General features: G+C 48.1%; 1 protein-coding gene across 4 annotated transcripts in view; it reads left to right on the top strand.

The window, feature by feature from the left end:
• Positions 1 to 13,087, top strand: part of Tkt (transketolase) — a 32,915-nt gene extending 19,828 nt beyond the window's left edge. For 3 of the 4 annotated variants that reach the window (XM_045135865.1, XM_045135866.1, XM_045135868.1), the window contains 10 exons: positions 1,497 to 1,688; positions 2,250 to 2,368; positions 3,188 to 3,381; positions 4,431 to 4,595; positions 8,377 to 8,533; positions 8,678 to 8,808; positions 9,305 to 9,388; positions 9,516 to 9,609; positions 11,413 to 11,535; positions 12,815 to 13,087. In XM_045135865.1, the coding sequence (XP_044991800.1) occupies positions 1,497 to 1,688; positions 2,250 to 2,368; positions 3,188 to 3,381; positions 4,431 to 4,595; positions 8,377 to 8,533; positions 8,678 to 8,808; positions 9,305 to 9,388; positions 9,516 to 9,609; positions 11,413 to 11,535; positions 12,815 to 12,990 (1,435 nt within the window). In that variant the 3' untranslated portion in view covers positions 12,991 to 13,087. The remainder of the gene's footprint in view (positions 1 to 1,496; positions 1,689 to 2,249; positions 2,369 to 3,187; positions 3,382 to 4,430; positions 4,596 to 8,376; positions 8,534 to 8,677; positions 8,809 to 9,304; positions 9,389 to 9,515; positions 9,610 to 11,412; positions 11,536 to 12,814) is intronic. The other variant, XM_045135867.1, reaches the window with a different exon arrangement.
• Positions 13,088 to 17,201: the final 4,114 nt, after the last annotated feature.

The following is a 17,201-nucleotide window of genomic DNA, read 5'->3' as shown; positions in this document are numbered from 1 at the left end:
TTTGTTGTTGTTCATTATTTATTTATTTATTTGAGAGTGACAGACACAGGGAGAAAGACAGATAGAGGGAGAGAGAGAGGATGGGCGTGCCAGGGCTTCCAGCCACTGCCAACGAACTCCAGACACGTGCACCCCCTTGTGCATCTGGCTAACGTGGGACCTGGGGAACCAAGCCTCGAACTGGGGTCCTTAGGCTTCATAGGCGAGCGCTTAACCACTAAGCCATCTCTCCAGCCCTGACCTGAGTCTATTTACCCTGTGGGATCAGCCTTGTCCCTTGGTCTTGAAGCCCAGAGCTATGTTATGACCCTGCTTAGATCCAGTCCAACTTCCAGAAAGTAGATTGGCCATGGGATACAGCCAGTCTGCCTCCCTAGAAGCCCTTTCTGGAGGTCAAGTTCTCTGCAGACCTCTCTAGCTCCATACTATCTGGGAGGATTCCTTTGGGAGCTGTGCGCTAGACTGGGCCCCTGATAATGTGCAGGGAGACAGGAAACAGCTTAGGGGTAGAATTTAGTTCCAGAAAAGCCCAGGTTTGGTAGAGCCTCTGTGACGAGTAGACCCTGTTAGCCTTGCCCTCCTGGCCAAGGAATTAGTGGTTCTGCCTGGTAGAGGACTAGAGAAGCAGACAGGGGAACACATAGGAAGCTCTCTGGCCTGTGCCTGTGAAGTGCTGAGTCATGCTGACAGCTCTGGCTGCCTGGCTCCACCTTCCCCTGGAGCTGCAATCAAGGGCAAGTGTGCCCTCTGTGAGCCTGCCCAGCCATCACCCTTGTTTTCTAGAGGCACACAACTATATACTGGGCAAAGCAGAGGTATTACCTCTAGTCCTGTCACCTTCCTGTGTGTGTGCTTACACAGCACGAAGCTGACAATCCTGGCTCAGCTATTTTCAGTGACTGAACGAACCTCAGGGAAGTCTGGGCCCAGCATCAAACATGGTGATCCTGCTTCTGCACCTGCTGTTGATGCTGCTCCTCTGTCACCTCACATCTTCTGGGGCTAGGGACACTGAGTTCCTCTTTTCACTCCCTTCACTCCTGTGATGCCAATGAAGCTCCTGTTCTTTGCGTGATGCATCCCAGTTCCCACTCCCTGCCTCGTTCACTGCTTTGAGAAGATCACACTTGCTGAGTTAAGGGGAGAAAGCTACAGGCCCAGCCCCAGTCATAACTTCTGGAGAGCCCACCTGTGAGGCAGCCAGTTCCTATGCCAGTGTTGCTTTTAGGCCCTGTCAGCTGTGCCCATTCTTCCCTCAGGTAGCCTGCACTATGTGTCCCCAGCTGACCCCTTCTAGCAGGAATGAGCGTAGTCTCCCGGGTTCTACCCATCAAGTGCCCAGGTCCACTCTATCACCCCTCTGCTTGCTGCCTGCTCTGCCAGCCATGCAAAGTTGTGCTTCTGTTCTAATAGCAGGCTTCTGAGGAAGGTGGGGCTGTGGGACCAATGGACCCAGGGGAGGAGGAACAGACCCTGGACCTGCCCTCTGTCCACAGCTACCGGGTCTATTGCATGCTGGGCGATGGGGAGCTGTCAGAAGGCTCTGTGTGGGAGGCCATGGCCTTTGCTGCAATTTACAAGCTGGACAACCTCGTTGCCATTCTTGATATCAACCGCCTGGGCCAGAGTGACCCGGCCCCACTGCAGCACCAAGTGGACATCTACCAGAAGCGCTGTGAGGCTTTTGGGTACGTACGAGGCTGTGTCCATGACATTGAGAGGTGCTTGTAATAGAAGCTTTGCAAAGGCAGGGAGATGAATCCTCACTACATTAGGTCTCCCTGCTGTGCTGCGTCAGCTCAGTTTCAAACTCTGGGCATTTGAATTCAGCAGCGCAGACCACAGCCAAGTACAAGTTTCCAGCATTTGTGTAGGAATTAGATGTGTCCTCAAAGTAAAAATAGTGCCAAAAGACTTAGAATTCAACACCAGATTCCAAATTCAGTGCATTGTTCCCAAAACAGTTCCCAACAGGAAATGTGCAGATTTAGGAGTAAAAGAAACAATGCATACACTAAACTTTAAGTTATTTGGGAGGAAAGGAAATTAAAAGACAAAAGGAAGCAAAATAATGTGAAAAGGAAAAGAAAGAAAACTCAAACTAGAAACACCTTAGGCTTTCCAGCTAACCCTGCAGCTGTGGTGAGTATAGGCAAGTCCCCAGATGCAGTGCCACACCTTCCCCTGGGCACTCTTCAGGGCATTCTGCCATGTGGCTGTCCCTCACTTTTTTCCACCTCTGTCCTTAGCTGGCACACCATCATTGTGGATGGGCACAGTGTGGAAGAGCTGTGTAAGGCCTTTGGCCAAGCCAAGCACCAGCCAACAGCTATCATCGCCAAGACCTTCAAGGGCCGTGGGATCACAGGTCTGTGTGAGCTTCCTCATTTCCTGCAGCCCTGGCCCTGACCTGTGTGACCTAAGTGCCAGCCCCTAGCTGTTCCTTGAAGTGACTGAGGGTGTGAGCAGTATGGGCAGATGGGAGTTCACTGAGTGAGACAGTCCCTGCACCCCACTGTAGCTGGCACTTTGCATAGTGTCATTGCCAGCCCCAGCCATCTGCGCTGGAGTGATACCAGGTAGAATCTGGACCCTCAACAGATTCTGGGACCTGTTGGGTATTGTCAGTCGATTCTTGGCTCTGCCCAGGCTGTAGTGACAGATGACCTCAGAAGGTCCCCACACAGTGGGGCTCTGAGGGGTGGGTCCAGACCCTACTTCGCAACTTGGATTGAGTGAACTTGGCAGCACTCACTCTCTTTCAGTTTTCAACTTTCTCTTTGCTGGGGGACTTCCTAACCCACCAAAATCTGAGTCTGTCATTTCTGTATCTGACCACTTTGCACAGGCGGTGGGGACTGGAGCTGAGGTCTACAGGAACAGTAGCAAAGAGGATAGGGGTTACCTGCCTGCAGTGCACATGGATATACCTGAGCACATTTCCTTCCTTTCTGGGTCGTTGAGCTCCTGGGGGACTAGGCAATGTTCTTTGAGTGGCAGGCATGTAGGAATCCTGTTCTGTGAACCTTTCTTTTCTGTCCCTCATTTTGCCCCAGTGCTAGGCTCTATTTTTCTATGAGAACACCCTTCCTTTTTCCCTCCATGGATATTCTTGCTTACACTGGACAGATGGAGGCCATGCTCCCTCTGGGAGTTCCTGCTTTACCTGTCCTTTGTTTACCTGAAGGTGTGGAAGACAAGGAGTCATGGCATGGGAAGCCTCTTCCCAAAAACATGGCTGATCAGATCATCCAAGAAATCTACAGCCAGGTTCAGAGCAAAAAGAAGATACTTGCCGCTCCACCACAGGAGGACGCCCCCTCAGTGGACATTGACAACATCTGTATGCCCACCCCACCCAGCTACAAAACTGGGGACAAGGTACTCCCTAGTTAGAGCTTGCTTTTCTGGACTTGCTGAGGCTGGGGCAAGGCTGCTTCTCTGGCTTCCTGAAGTTAAGCTCAACAAGTGCCTTATGGAGAGTTAGGAAAGGAATTGATCTGTGATAAGAAGGGAACCCTGAAGTTCCTGATCAGGACAGCAGCTCTGTAGAGGCTCAGAGGGGGTAAGGAAGTTCCCCACAGTCGTGTAGTAAGATGTTGGTAGAAATGGGAACTTAACTGAGTGTGGGGCACACACGCCTGTAATCCCAGCACTTGGGATGCAGAGGTAGGAGGCTTGCTGTGAGTTTGAGGCCACCCCCAGACTACATAGTGAATTTTCTGTCAACCTGGGCTAGAGTTGGAAAGAAAAGAAAAAGAAGCAAGAACTTAGCTCAGTACTCCCTGGAGGCCTGGCAAAATGACCTTCTGAGTGAACCCATTGATGTAACCTGTATCTAGCCTTCTGACTCCCAGGCCCTCAGTCTTCCTGTTTGGAGACATTTACAGTCATCATCAGTTTCCAGGGCTCCTTGTACTATTGGACATATTTATCTGTCCCCCTTTTTGTGTTTATTTTTAATTTATGGAGACAGAGTGTCACTATATGTCCCAGGCCACTGTCAAACTCTTTAATCCTCTTCCTTCAGCTTCCTTATTACTGGGCCTACAGGTATGTGCTACTATGCCTGACTTCAGTTTTGTTTGAGGTAGTATGAGTATGACAGAACCCCTTGCCACCGCAGACAGTCTCCAGACACTTTTCAGTCCCCCATCACCAGTTGGTTTTGTTTTATTTTCTTTGAGGTAGGATCTCACTCTAGCCCAGGCTGACCTGGAATAGTCTCAGGGTGGCCTCAGACTCACAAGCAATCCTCCTACTTCTGCCTCCCAAGTGCTGGGATTAAAGGCCACCATGCCCAGCTGTCCCTCTCCCATTTGGATCCTTTTTCCTCAGAGCTCCAAATGCCCCCAGGGGCAAGGAGAGGACTCTAGGCTGCAGCCCTACACATGCCCCAGTGATAGTCAGACCTGCTTTCCTTCCCGCAGATTGCCACTCGCAAGGCCTATGGGCTAGCCCTAGCCAAACTAGGCCATGCCAGCGACCGCATCATCGCCTTAGATGGGGACACCAAGAACTCCACCTTCTCAGAGCTCTTCAAAAAGGAGCACCCAAACCGCTTTATTGAGTGCTACATTGCCGAGCAGAACATGGTGGGTACTAGTGGTGGGATGTGGGGCACAGGCCTGCTCTCTGAGGGCAGCGGCAGGCTGAAACCCTCTTCATTCATCACTTGGGCAGCCATCTTGGCAGTGCCAGGTGACAGCTATGGGCCCAGTTCAAGGAGACCATGAGAACAGCTAGGACCCCAAGTTGACCTTTGATCTTGAGTAGCCATAGCTTGAGGTGATACTGTCCAGGTACACATGGGAGGAATTTGCAGGTAAGCCAGGCATGGTGGTAAAAGGGCCTTTGGCCCCTACCACCCTGAGGCATGCAGAATTGAGGGGACTCATGGCCCCTGACAGGGCTACACTGGGGACTGAGGCTGTGAAATAAGGAATGATGTTTTATCCACTCATTTGATTGTTCGATTACTTGTGTGTTGTTATGGTCCTGGGATTTCACCTAGGCTTCATGCAAGCTCAGGAAAATGCTGTACCTATGATCTCTTAAAAAAAAAAAAAAAAGTTATAAGAGGGATAGAGAGAATAGGCATGTTGGGATTCTTTAGCCACTGCAAAGGAGCTCCAGATGCATGTCCCCCACACACCCACTCCCCCACCCCTGTGCAACTCAGCCTTCTTTTTTGACAATTTTGAGACAGGCTCTGTCCAAGCCAGTCTTGAACTTGTAATCCTTCTGCTTCAGTCCCTCAGGTGGCTAAGATTACACCAGATTCAGCCCGTTGTTATTAGAATGACCCCCCTTTAGCCAGGCATGGTGGCTCATACTTGTAACTCTAGCACCTGGAAGGCTGAGACAGGAGCATTGCCAAACAGTTGAGGCCAGGATTCTTCTCAAAACAAAAAATGAAACATTATAACCCTTCCTTCTGATCTAGCACACTAGCCTGGTTTGAAGGGTCACAGGAAGCTGCTTCCTTCAGGAAGTTACTAATTGCTCTACAGGTCTGCCAGCAGAATCTAATGTTGTGGCTTCCAGAGAGTCCATGCTACACTTCAGGGTATAAGGCTGGAGTGGCACCAGATGCTGGGTAAAGACTCATGTCATTTATAGCAGGTTATAGTGCCATTGTATTGGGACAGCAACTCTTTTGGGTGAGAAGTTCAGGGCCTTGGGCTTTAGCTGGCAAGAGGCCACCGCCCTTAGCCAGACAGCTGGCTTCCACACAAGTCTTGATGCCTGTAAGGGACTTGCACCGGTGGCAAATCCAGAGAACAGGGACAATTTTTGCTTTCTTCATGAAAAGCTTAATTTAGGGCTGGAGAGATGGCTTAGTGTTGAAAGTCACTGCTTGCAAAGCCTGCCAGCCCACATTCAATTCCCCAGAAGTCCAGGTAAGCATTAGCGTGTGCGCGTGTATGTGTGCACACACACACACACGTTTATTTTAAAGTTTTTTTTTTTTTCAAAGTAGGGTCTCGCTCTAGCCCAGGCTGACCTGGAATTCACTAGTAATTTCAGGGTAGCCTCAAACTCACAGCAATCCTCTTACCTCTGCCTCCTGAGTACTGGGATTAATGGCATATGCCACCACGCCTGGCTTAAGTATTTTTACTTATTTATTTGAGAGAGGTGGGCAGATAGAGAATGGGTGCCTCCAGCCCCTGCAAGTGAACTCCAGGCACATGTGCCACCTTGTGCATCTGGCTTATGTGGGTAGTGGAGAATTGAACCTAGGTCATTAGGCTTCACAGTAGCCAGACCCTAAATTATATATTTTAGCAAATACTTTAGGGCTAGAGAGACGGCTTAGCAGTTAAGTGCTTGCCTGTGAAGCCTAAGGACCCTGGTTCAAGGCTCAGTTCCCCAGGACCCATGTTAGCCAGATGCACAAGGGAGCGCACACGTCTGGAGTTCGTTTGCAGTGGCTGGAGGCCCTGGCGCGCCCATGTTCTGTCTGTCTCTCTCTCTCTTTCTGCCTCTTTTTCTGTCACTCTCAAATAAATAAATGAATAAAAATAAAAATAAATCTTTTAAAAATATTTATGTGAGAGAGAATGGGATTCAGGTGCAAATATCACCTTGTGCATCTGGCTTATGTGGGTTCTGGGGGATTGAGCCTGGGTCCTTTAGCTTTGTAGGTAGGCGCCTTAACCAGTAAGCCATCTCTCCAACCCCAAATATTTTTATTTACAAGACAAAAATGAAGGTAGGGAAGGAGAAAATGGGCACACCAAGGCCTCTGGCCACTGTCGTGCCATTTAAGTTTATTTAATTTATTAAGGAAGAAAAATAACAGAAAAACAAAGTTTCAGACCAGGTGTGATGGCATCCATCCCAGCATTTGGGAGGAAGAAGTTAGAAGATCAAGAGTACAAGATAGCCCCTCTGCTGGAAGCCAGCCTGAGACACAGTCTCAGAAAAAGGAAGGAAGAGGAGGGAGAAAGACAAAAGAATTATTTCAGGCTGAGGAGATGGCTTAGCGATTAAGGTGCTTGCCTGCTAGGTTCAGTTCTCCAGGACCCACATAAGCCAGATGCTCAAGGTGGCACATGAGTCTGGAGTTCATTTGCAGTGGGTAGGGGCCCTGGCATGCCTATTCTCTCTGCGTCTCACTCAAATAAATAAATAAAGTATTTTTTAAAGAATCATTTCAGAGAAATGAAAAATTTGTTTTGAGATAGGCTTTCATGTAGTCCAGACTTGAACTTGGTAAGTAGCTGAGGCTGGTCTTTCTTGAAATCTAGATCTTTCTGCCTCTATCTCTGAAATGCTGGGATTATAAGAGTGGGTTACCATACCTTGCATCAAGGGAAAAATTTTTCTTTTTCTTTTTTTTTTTTTTGGTTTTTCAAGGTAGGGTCTCACTCTGGTCCAGGCTGACCTGGAATTAACTCTGTCATCTCAGGGTGGCCTTGAACTCATGGCAATCCTCCTACCTCTGCCTCCCGAGTGCTGGGATTAAAGGCGTGCGCCACCACGCCCGGCAAATGTGTAGCCCAGGCTGGCCTCGAACTCATGATCCTCCTGCCTCTGCCTCTTCAGCAACATCCTACCGGCGTGCGCCACCACAACGGCAAATTTTTCTTTTTTTTGTTGTTTGTTTTTGTTTTTCCAGGTCGGGTCTCACTCTAGCCCAAAGTGACTTCAAATTCACTTTGTAGTCCAGGCAGGCCTTGAACTCACAGTGATCCTCCCATGTGCTGGGGTCAAAGGCATGTGCCACCGTGCCTGGCTTTTTTTTTTCCCCAAGGTAGGATCTCACTCTGGCTCAGGCTGACCTGGAATTCACTATGTACTCTCAGTGTGGCCTTGAACTCACGATGATCCTCCTTCCTCTTCCTCTGGGATTAAAGGTGTGTGCCATCATAACCGGGTTTTTTTGTTTTTTGTTTTTTTGTTTGTTTGTTTTTTGAGGCAAGTTTCATTCTAGACTCAACTTTTTATTTTTATTTTTTTGGTTTTTCAAGGTAGGGTCTCACTCTGGTACAGGCTGACCTGGAATTAACTATGTAGTCTCACTCAGGGTGGCCTCGAACTCTCGGTGATCCTCCTACCTCTGCCTCCCAAGTGCTGGGATTAAAGGCGTGCACCACCACACCCGGCTTTAGACTCATCTTTTTAAAAAAGGCCTTACCAGCTCAGCCTAAGTGCTGGAAATTTAGGCATGAACTACGATTCCTAGGAAGAAAATAATTTTAAGAGAACTTATTTGAGATGATTATTTCACATCAGAAGAGTTTGGAACAGAGTCCAAGGGTGTACAGAGTCATTCACATGGGATTAACATGGTAGGATAACACTGTCCTCCACTCCGCAAGAGGTTCTGGGCTTACTGTCTTGGGGCTGATATCCTCCTGCCTCCAGGTGAGCATCGCTGTAGGCTGTGCCACACGCAACAGGACAGTGCCCTTCTGCAGCACTTTCGCAGCCTTCTTCACACGGGCCTTTGACCAGATACGCATGGCGGCCATCTCCGAGAGCAACATTAACCTCTGTGGCTCCCACTGTGGTGTGTCCATTGGTGAGCTGAGTTAGGATGCTTGCACCTTACCTTCTCTTGACCTGGACCAGGGGTTATGGGAGAGGTTGGACCAGGGTTCCAGGACACTGGGAATCTGTGGATGGAAAATCTTCACTCAGCTTTTCCTTCCTACATACACCTCAGGAGAAGATGGACCCTCTCAGATGGCCCTGGAAGATCTGGCCATGTTTCGGTCAATCCCCATGTCAACTGTCTTTTACCCAAGTGATGGAGTTGCTACAGAGAAGGCAGTGGAATTAGCAGCCAATACAAAGGTTGGCCACATGGCTCTTCCCTAGAGTTAAAAGTGGAGGCCGGCATGGAGGCATACTATGCCAGTTTAGCAGTTAATGCTACTTCCCTCTTCAAGTGGGGTTCCCCAAGATAGGAAAAGAATGAGCTGAGCTACATCTGAATGGTCAGATCCAGAATAGCACAGGGCTATCATACAGGTGGTTCCTGTTCCTCTCTTTGTTGGTTGGGGGTCTGCTGAGGTTATTCTGTTGGCGTAGACCCACCAATAGGCCAGTCCACCTTGTAGAAAGTTGATTCTAGTCTGACACTGGCAGAGCTGTGAATGATTCTCAGGAGTGTTACTACTTTCTAGTACCTGGAATCCAGTGACTTTAGCCCACCTTACCTACCCCTACTCTGTCCGTTTGGGATTGAGAGGCAAGGATTATATCTGAGAAGGGTGGCCCTCTAGAGACTTTGCCCTCTGAGGTTAGAGGTGCCATACTCTGTTCCTCAGTTTTTCTGTTCTTATCCCAGGGCATCTGCTTTATCCGGACCAGCCGCCCAGAAAACGCCATCATCTACAACAATAATGAGGATTTCCAAGTTGGACAAGGCAAGGTCAGTATCCTTCATGTCAAAGAAACCCCATAGAACTAGCAGCTCTCCCTCTGCTGCCACTCCTGGATGTCAGGGCCCACCCCAACCCCCAGTCCCTGAGCCTCACTGGTCCTGTTGTCACTCTCAGGTGGTTCTGAAGAGCAAAGATGACCAGGTGACAGTGATTGGAGCTGGTGTGACCTTGCATGAGGCCTTGGCTGCTGCTGAGATGCTGAAGAAAGGTGAGGAAAAAGGAACCCAAAGGTCACAGATTGAGCCCTGCCTACATGTGAGGTCTTGGTGATATAGAGCCTCATTTAGTTAACAATGATGACAGTGACTAAAGCCTTGCTTTGTGTACTCTAAGCCAAGCCAGCTGCTAAGTCCTGACACTGTGGTAGCCACTGTTCCTGTCCAGTAGCCCTGGAATCACGAGTTACCTGGGCACATCATCATCATGATGCCTTCGTTCCCCATCTGTAAACTGGCACTTTCACTGTAGAGTTGTCTTGAAGATTTAAGTGGTATTAAAACTATTGCCGCTGGCCATGTTGATGCCCACCTTTAATCCCAGCACTTGGGAGGCAGAGGTAGGAGAATCACCATGATTTTTGTGGCCACCCTGAGACTACGTAGTGAATTCCATGTCCGTCTGAGCTAGAGTGAAACCCTACCTTGAAAAACAAAGCGCGCACACACACACACAAACTATTGTGAGTTGGGCTTGGTGGCACATGTCTTCAGTCCCAGCACCTTGAGTCTACATAGTGAATTCCAGGACAGCCAGGGCTAGAGCATTGAGTGTAAATGTTAGATAGTGGGCTCAGCATGGAGCACAGGCAGAATGTTTGATTAGCATGCATGAAGCCCTGGGTTTGATCCCTAGCACTACACAAACTGAATGTGGTGATGCCTACCCATAATCCCAGCACTCCAGGCAGGAGCAGGAGGATCAAGGCCATCCTCAGCTCTGTGTTGAACTAAAGGCTATCCTGGACTGCATAAGCTAAAGAGATGGCTAGTGAAGCCGGGTGTGGTGGCACATGCCTTTAATCCCAGCACTCAGGAGACATAGGTAGAAAGATTGCTGTAAATTCAAGGCCACCCTGACACTACATAGTGAATTCCAGGTCAGCCTGGGCTAGGGCAAAACCCTCTCAACACTCCCCTCTCCCCTGCCCAAAAAAGGCAGCTGGTGATCCTTGAGGAATCCCAAGCAGATGTCACATTTTGACCACGTGAACACCAGTGAAACAGAGGGTGAACATTGCTAACTAAGGTGACCTTTGAGTAAAAATCAAACTGCATGGCTAGAGAGATGGCTTAGCAATTAAGGCACTTGTAGGACCCAATTCCACAGTATCCACATAAGCCAGATGCATCAGGTAGCTTGTTTGCTTGCATGCATGCATGCATGCATACATACATACATACATACATACGTAATTTAGGAAAGGAAATCAAACATTGAAAGCAAGATGCAGGCCAGAGTGGCCTGTGCAGAGCCAGGAGGAACAGGAAGGAGTCTGGCTAGAGAGGCCAAGGAAGTCTCACCTAGTTAAGAGTACCCAGGTAGCAGGTTTCAGCAGGGCATGGTGGCCTTTCCCTGGGGCCATTCTGCTGGGTCCTTGCCTGTCACTTTGGCATCCTCCTGCCTATGGCTGCAGCTTCCCTCTCCACTGTCCCTAAAACCTTTGCCTTAAGTCAGACATCTGGAGCCTTCCCTCTGGTTTTCCCTTGATCTTCAAAGACATCATGACAAGGTATAGGGCCTACACATGACAGTCTTTTTCCAGGACCACCCTCAGGCCACACAGTTGGCTGAGATTCCTCAGAGACGGCTGACCAGCAAGGGCTCAACAAGGGGACAAGCAGCTGGTTCTCCTTACATAGCAGGCCTGAGGCTGCTGAGGCTGGACTGGTAGCTATGTGACAACCCCTAGGATATGTCTACCCAGGGGGATAGCCATCGAAGGCTCACCACAGGACAAACCACAGTACATAGACCTCCTCTGAGCCATACTCTGGTTTCTCCTATGTCACAGACAAGATCAGTATCCGTGTGCTGGACCCTTTCACCATCAAGCCCCTGGACAGAAAGCTCATCCTTGAGAGTGCCCGTGCCACCAAGGGCAGGATCCTCACTGTGGAGGACCATTACTATGAAGGTAATTGGGGCTGTGCTGGACAAGTCAAAGGAGGCTAGGGAAGGGACAGGCCACAGACAGAAGGTGAAAATGACTTTAAATGCATCTGGTTACATAGTTAAATTGACCATTCCTAGCATTGAAGTTGGCAGCTTCTATGAGTTAGCTGGGTCCCCAAGCCAAGACTGAATGGTAGTAAGAGGCCAAATCCCAGTTGTTGTGGGCCACAGCTGCCCTCCTGGGGCTCAGGTAAAGGAGCTAAAGTGATTGTACAGAATAAAATGGAAAATAATGCAGAATTTCTAACTTACTCAAGTCCTCCATGGTGAGTAACCTTTAAGCACATGCCACTCTTTTAAAAAAAAAAAAATTTTTTTAGTTATTTGAAAGCAATTGACAGAGAAAGAGGCAGGTATATAGAGAATGGGTACACGAAGGCCTCAAGCCACTGCAAATGAACTCCAGATGCATGCGCCACGTGGTGCATCTGGCTTACATAGGACCTGGAGAATCCGGCCTCGAACTAAAAGCACTTAACTGCTAAGCCATCTGTCCAGCCCCATGCCACTCTTGTTTTTCAAGTTAGCGTCTCACTGTAGCTCAGGCTGACCTGGAATTCACTATGTAGCCTCAGGGTAGCCTTGAACTCACAGTGATCCTCCTACCTCTGCCTCCCAAGTGCTGGGATTAAAGGTGTGCACCACTATGCCTGTCTGTCTACTCTTTCCTTTGAAAGGCCTCAGTGGAAGAGATGGGCCTAACTCTTGAGGTGAAGTGTTCCTCTTTGTTGATGATGACCACTGGAGGGCAGTGTTACAAATCCATTGAAGCTGAGCGCGTGTTTACAAATGTAGCAAGCAACTCGGGAGACAGGCAGAGATCAGCCTGGGATAAAGAAATCAGGGCTGAAGTAATGGCTTAGTGGTTTAGGTGCTTGCCTGAAAAGCCTAAGGACCGAGGTTCAATTCCCCAAGACCCACATAAGCCAGCTGCACAAGGTGGTGCATGTGTCTGGAGTTGACTTGCAGTGGCTAGAGGCCCTGGTATGCCCATTCTCTCCTGTCTATGCTTTTCTCTGTTTTTCAAATACATAAATAGAATATTTTTTAAAAAGAAGAAAATAAATCAAATGAGATGCCTTAATTGGCCTGTGATAGATTAATAATGTCTTCCCTGGCAAGGGGAGTAGAACATAGGTAGTCCATGACTCAGGACACAAACTCAGACTGAAAGGCTGAGCCCCTCCCCTGTACTTGTCCCTAGGCTTTGACATCTGACTCACCTTTTTTCCTTTTCTTAGGTGGCATAGGTGAGGCAGTGTCCACTGAAGTAGTGGGTGAGCCTGGAGTTACTGTTACCCGTCTGGCTGTTGGCCAAGTACCAAGAAGTGGGAAGCCAGCTGAGCTGCTGAAGATGTTTGGTATTGACAAGGATGCCATTGTGCAAGCTGTGAGGGGCCTTGTCACCAAGGGCTAGGAAGGGCATGGAGTGCTGAGTGGCGTATCTACACATTCCCAAGAGCTTCTGACAAAGGTGTTCAAAGATGTGCTAAATACATGTTTTGAGAAAAATGCATCGGCCCTCAGATGATTGTTTTCTTGCAGCCAATGTGCATTGTGGGAAGAAGGGTATATAGAGAGGGAAAGAGGTTGGTATTCTTAGCTTGGGGATCAGGCCCTAAATGTCCCAAAGAATTACTTTCCCTGGTCCAACCTCTGCCCTCCAAAGCTATAACTGCTTCTGCCTCCCCACCACAGCCAGGGGACACTTGCTGCAGCCTGCCTTCTAGCTAGACTATGGTCCAGCCCTTCACCCTGCCAGCAGGACCCAAAGAGGCTGAGAAGTTGGCCTGGAAGCTGGCCAGGACTCTTTAGGGCTACCTCCAAGGCTTTTATCATTGGCCTTTACAGGTCTCCTGAAGTAGTCATTTGTTCTTTGTCCCACTCTTTTGGAGGGTAGGGGGGTATTTTTTGTTTGTTTTTTTCAAGGTAGGGTGTCACTCTAGCCCAGGCAAATAATGCTGGGAAAAGAGCTGGGTATCCCTGGGCATTGGTCAGCTCCCCAGGGAATTCTTAGCACCCTTGGGAAGGATGAGGCACAATAGAGGTGTGTGTGTATCCACCCCACAGTGTGGACAGAATGAGCTTGTCAAACCTGTGGTCCTCAACTGAGCTGCTTGGCCAGATTGGGCTGTGTGACTTCAGTGGTCTCAGCAGTAACTTGAGAAACCAAGGAAGGGATAACACAGGTAGGCCTCTGAGAGGCAGCTGGGACTTCTCAGTGGACAAAGGACCTGCACCTGGAAGGCTGTGGACACCAGGCATGACAGGAAGTGCCCTCCTCAAAGGAGAGAGCAAGCAAGCCCTGTCCCTGCCTGGAACACTTGAAGAATATTGGAAGAAGGACACTTTTGAGTTACAGCTCCTGACATAATTATAATGCCTTACATAATGCATAATAAAAATATCAGTGAAACAATAGTACAGAGGTCTGTAGGTATCAGCTCTGAGGTAGAGGGGTGCTTGGCACCATATATTTATGTGACAGAGAGAGGGAAAGAGAGAATGCTGCACCAGGGTCTCCAGCCACTGCAAACAAACTCCAGACATGTGCACCCCCTTGTGCAAATGTCTAGCGTGTGTCCTGGGGAATCGAACCTGGGTCCTTTGGCTTTGCAGGCAAATACCTTAACTGCTGAGCCATCCATGCCTCTAATTGTGCTTACTGGGGAAACTAAGACAGTAGTTCCTTCCAGCAGGTTGGAAAGGTGAAGGGGACATTACTAAGCACCTCTGGTCCTCTTTATTTTATTTTTCCTTCATTGTTTTTTTAGCATGTATATGTTTGTGGTATATGTGTGTATTCACATGTGTGACATGCATGATGACATCAGGTGTCTTCCTCTACTACTATCCACTTTGTTTACTGAGGTAGAATCTCTTATTTAAACCAGGGGTCACTAATTCCACTAGTCTAGCTACTATCCCCTCTATCTGCCTTCTGAATTATAGGCATGTACCCACCCACTCAGCATTTATGTTTTTATTATGCTGTGGATCTGAACTACAGTCTTCACACTTATAGTGCTTTTTGGTTTTTTGGTTTGTTTGGTTTTGGTTTTCCAAGGAAGGGTCTCACTGTATCCCAGGCTGACCTGGAATTCACTCTGTAGTCTCAGGGTGGCCTTGAACTCACAGCAATCCTCCTACCTCTGTCTCCCGAGTGCTGGGATTAAAGGCGTGTGCCACCACGCCCGGCTTCAGTCTTCACACTTTTATCGCTGAACCATCTCTCCATCCCAGGTACCCAGTTCCTTTTTTTTTTTTTCTTTTAATCTTACTGTGTTTTTTCTCAATTTTTAAAAACATTTTCCATGGTTATAAAAAATATATAAAATATAAAAAAATACACTCCCTCCCCCCGTTTTCCCCTTTGAAATTCCATTCTCTATCATATTATATCCCCTGCCCATCTCAATAAGTCTCTCTTTTATTTTGATGTCATGATCTTTCCCTTTTCTTATGATGGTCTTGTGTAGGTAGTGTCAGGCACTATGAGGTTATGGATATCCAGGCCATTTTATGTCTGGAGGGAGCATGTTGATACCAAAGGAGTCCTACCTTTCCTTTGGCTCTTACATTCTTTCCGTCACCTCTTCTGCATTAGACCCTGAGCCTTGGAAGGTGTGATCGAGATGTTACTTGGTACTCTAGTCACTTCTTTCCAGCACCATGATACTGTCTGAGACGTCCCAAGGTTACTGCCATCTGAAAAGAGAAGATTCTCTACCAAAAGTAAGAGTAGGGCTGGAGAGATGGCTTAGCGGTTAAGCGCTTGCCTGTGAAGCCTAAGGACCCCGGTTCGAGGCTCGGTTCCCCAGGTCCCACGTTAGCCAGATGCACAAGGGGGCGCACGCGTCTGGAGTTCGTTTGCAGAGGCTGGAAGCCATGGCGCACCCATTCTCTCTCTCTCTCTCTCTCTGCCTCATTCTCTGTCTGTCACTCTCAAATAAATAAATAAAAATAAACCAAAAAAAAATTTAAAAAAAAAAAAAAAGTAAGAGTAGCGTTAATATAAGGGTATGAACATTAAGAGAAGTGCTTACTGGGCAGTTTGATAAGCACAGTATATACACTTATCCAGACATCAGCAGATGTTACACACTCCTAGGGCTCATGACTACCCCTGTTTTAAGTTTGCAGTATCAGGGATGTATTCCCTCCCTTGGAGCGGACCTCCAGTCCAATTAGAAGGCAGTTGGTTTCCCCCATAACAAATATGCCACTATTGCGCCTGTTGGCTCATTTGGCCTGGCTGGCCAAATATAAGGCTTGCAGTGTCCACTGTTGAATATCTTCACTGGTGATTTCTCTTTCTCCCATTGAACTGCATGTAGAATGGCTTCTTCCAGCTTTCTGTCACCTGGTCTACATGGAGGAGGTTATCAGCTCAGTTCCAGCAGGATTTCTCAGTGGCCTTGCAGCCCAAGTATGTAGAGTTTTCAGCAATAGGTCTTCCTATCTATTCCTGGTGGGAAACCAAGGGCCTTGGCAATGGCCCATAATGTTTTGGGGGCATCAGGGACCTCGCTGGCCAACAACTCATTGGAAGGTATCCCATCCCTGACACTGAAATTTTTCTGGCAATGATCTGCGGCTCCTGAGTGTTCCATTGTCCAAAATCAGAGGATTCCATATAATTTATTTATATCCTCTTAGATTTTGAGTAGGCCTCCCTCCACCTTTCTTTTACTCAATCTCCCTTGACCTCACTTTGCCAGGTACCCAGTTCTTGATTTCGGCTGGGTAATGACTTATCCTAGGTCAAGCACAGCCTTGGGAAGCATGAGCCCTTTGGTACATACAATCAGCAAGGCAGGAAACGAAGTCCTGCCCCAGCCTTCTGTGAACTAGGGGGAAGGACAGTGTCAAGAGTAGGAGGAGGGCTGGAGAGGTGGCTTAGCGGTTAAGCGCTTGCCTGTGAAGCCTAAGGACCCCGGTTCGAGGCTCGGTTCCCCAGGTCCCACATTAGCCAGATGCACAAGAGGGCGCATGCATCTGGAGTTCGTTTGCAGTGGCTGGAAGCCCTGGCTCGCCCATTCTCTCTTTCCCTCTATCTGTCTTTCTCTCTGTCTGTCACTCTCAAATAAATACATAAATAAATAATGAACAAAAAAAAAATTAAAAAAAAAAAGAGTAGGAGGAGCCAGTGGCTGCAGAAACCACAGTCTTAGTGTGCTCAGGCTGCAAAAAAAACTCCTATGAGCTTGCTGAGCATAGTGGTGCACACCTTTAATCCCAGCAGTTGTAGGAGGATCATCGTGAGTTTGAGACTACATAGGGAATTCCAGGTCAGTCTAGACTAGGGTGAAACCTTATCTTGAAAAACCAAAAAATTAATTAATTAAATAATTAAATAAAATACTATGTGGGGGAGCTAGAGAGATGGTTCACCAGTTAAAAACACTTGCTTGCATGGTCTGGTTTCGATTAAATGATACCCACATGAAGCCCAATGAGCGAAATGCTATGGCAACTTCCAGGTAAGGTGGCAACTAGAAGCTGCCTGTGTTAGAGCAAGGAAAGGGGAAAAAATAAGAAAAACAGCAATTCATCCTAAAGAAATACAAGGAAGCTTCAGATATCCATAAAGAAGCCAGACATGGTGGCACAGTCCTTTAATCCCAG

The sequence above is a fragment of the Jaculus jaculus genome, chromosome 16, assembly GCF_020740685.1.
Source record: "Jaculus jaculus isolate mJacJac1 chromosome 16, mJacJac1.mat.Y.cur, whole genome shotgun sequence".
NCBI lineage: Eukaryota > Metazoa > Chordata > Mammalia > Rodentia > Dipodidae > Jaculus > Jaculus jaculus.
This window is presented reverse-complemented; position numbering and strand designations above follow the sequence as displayed.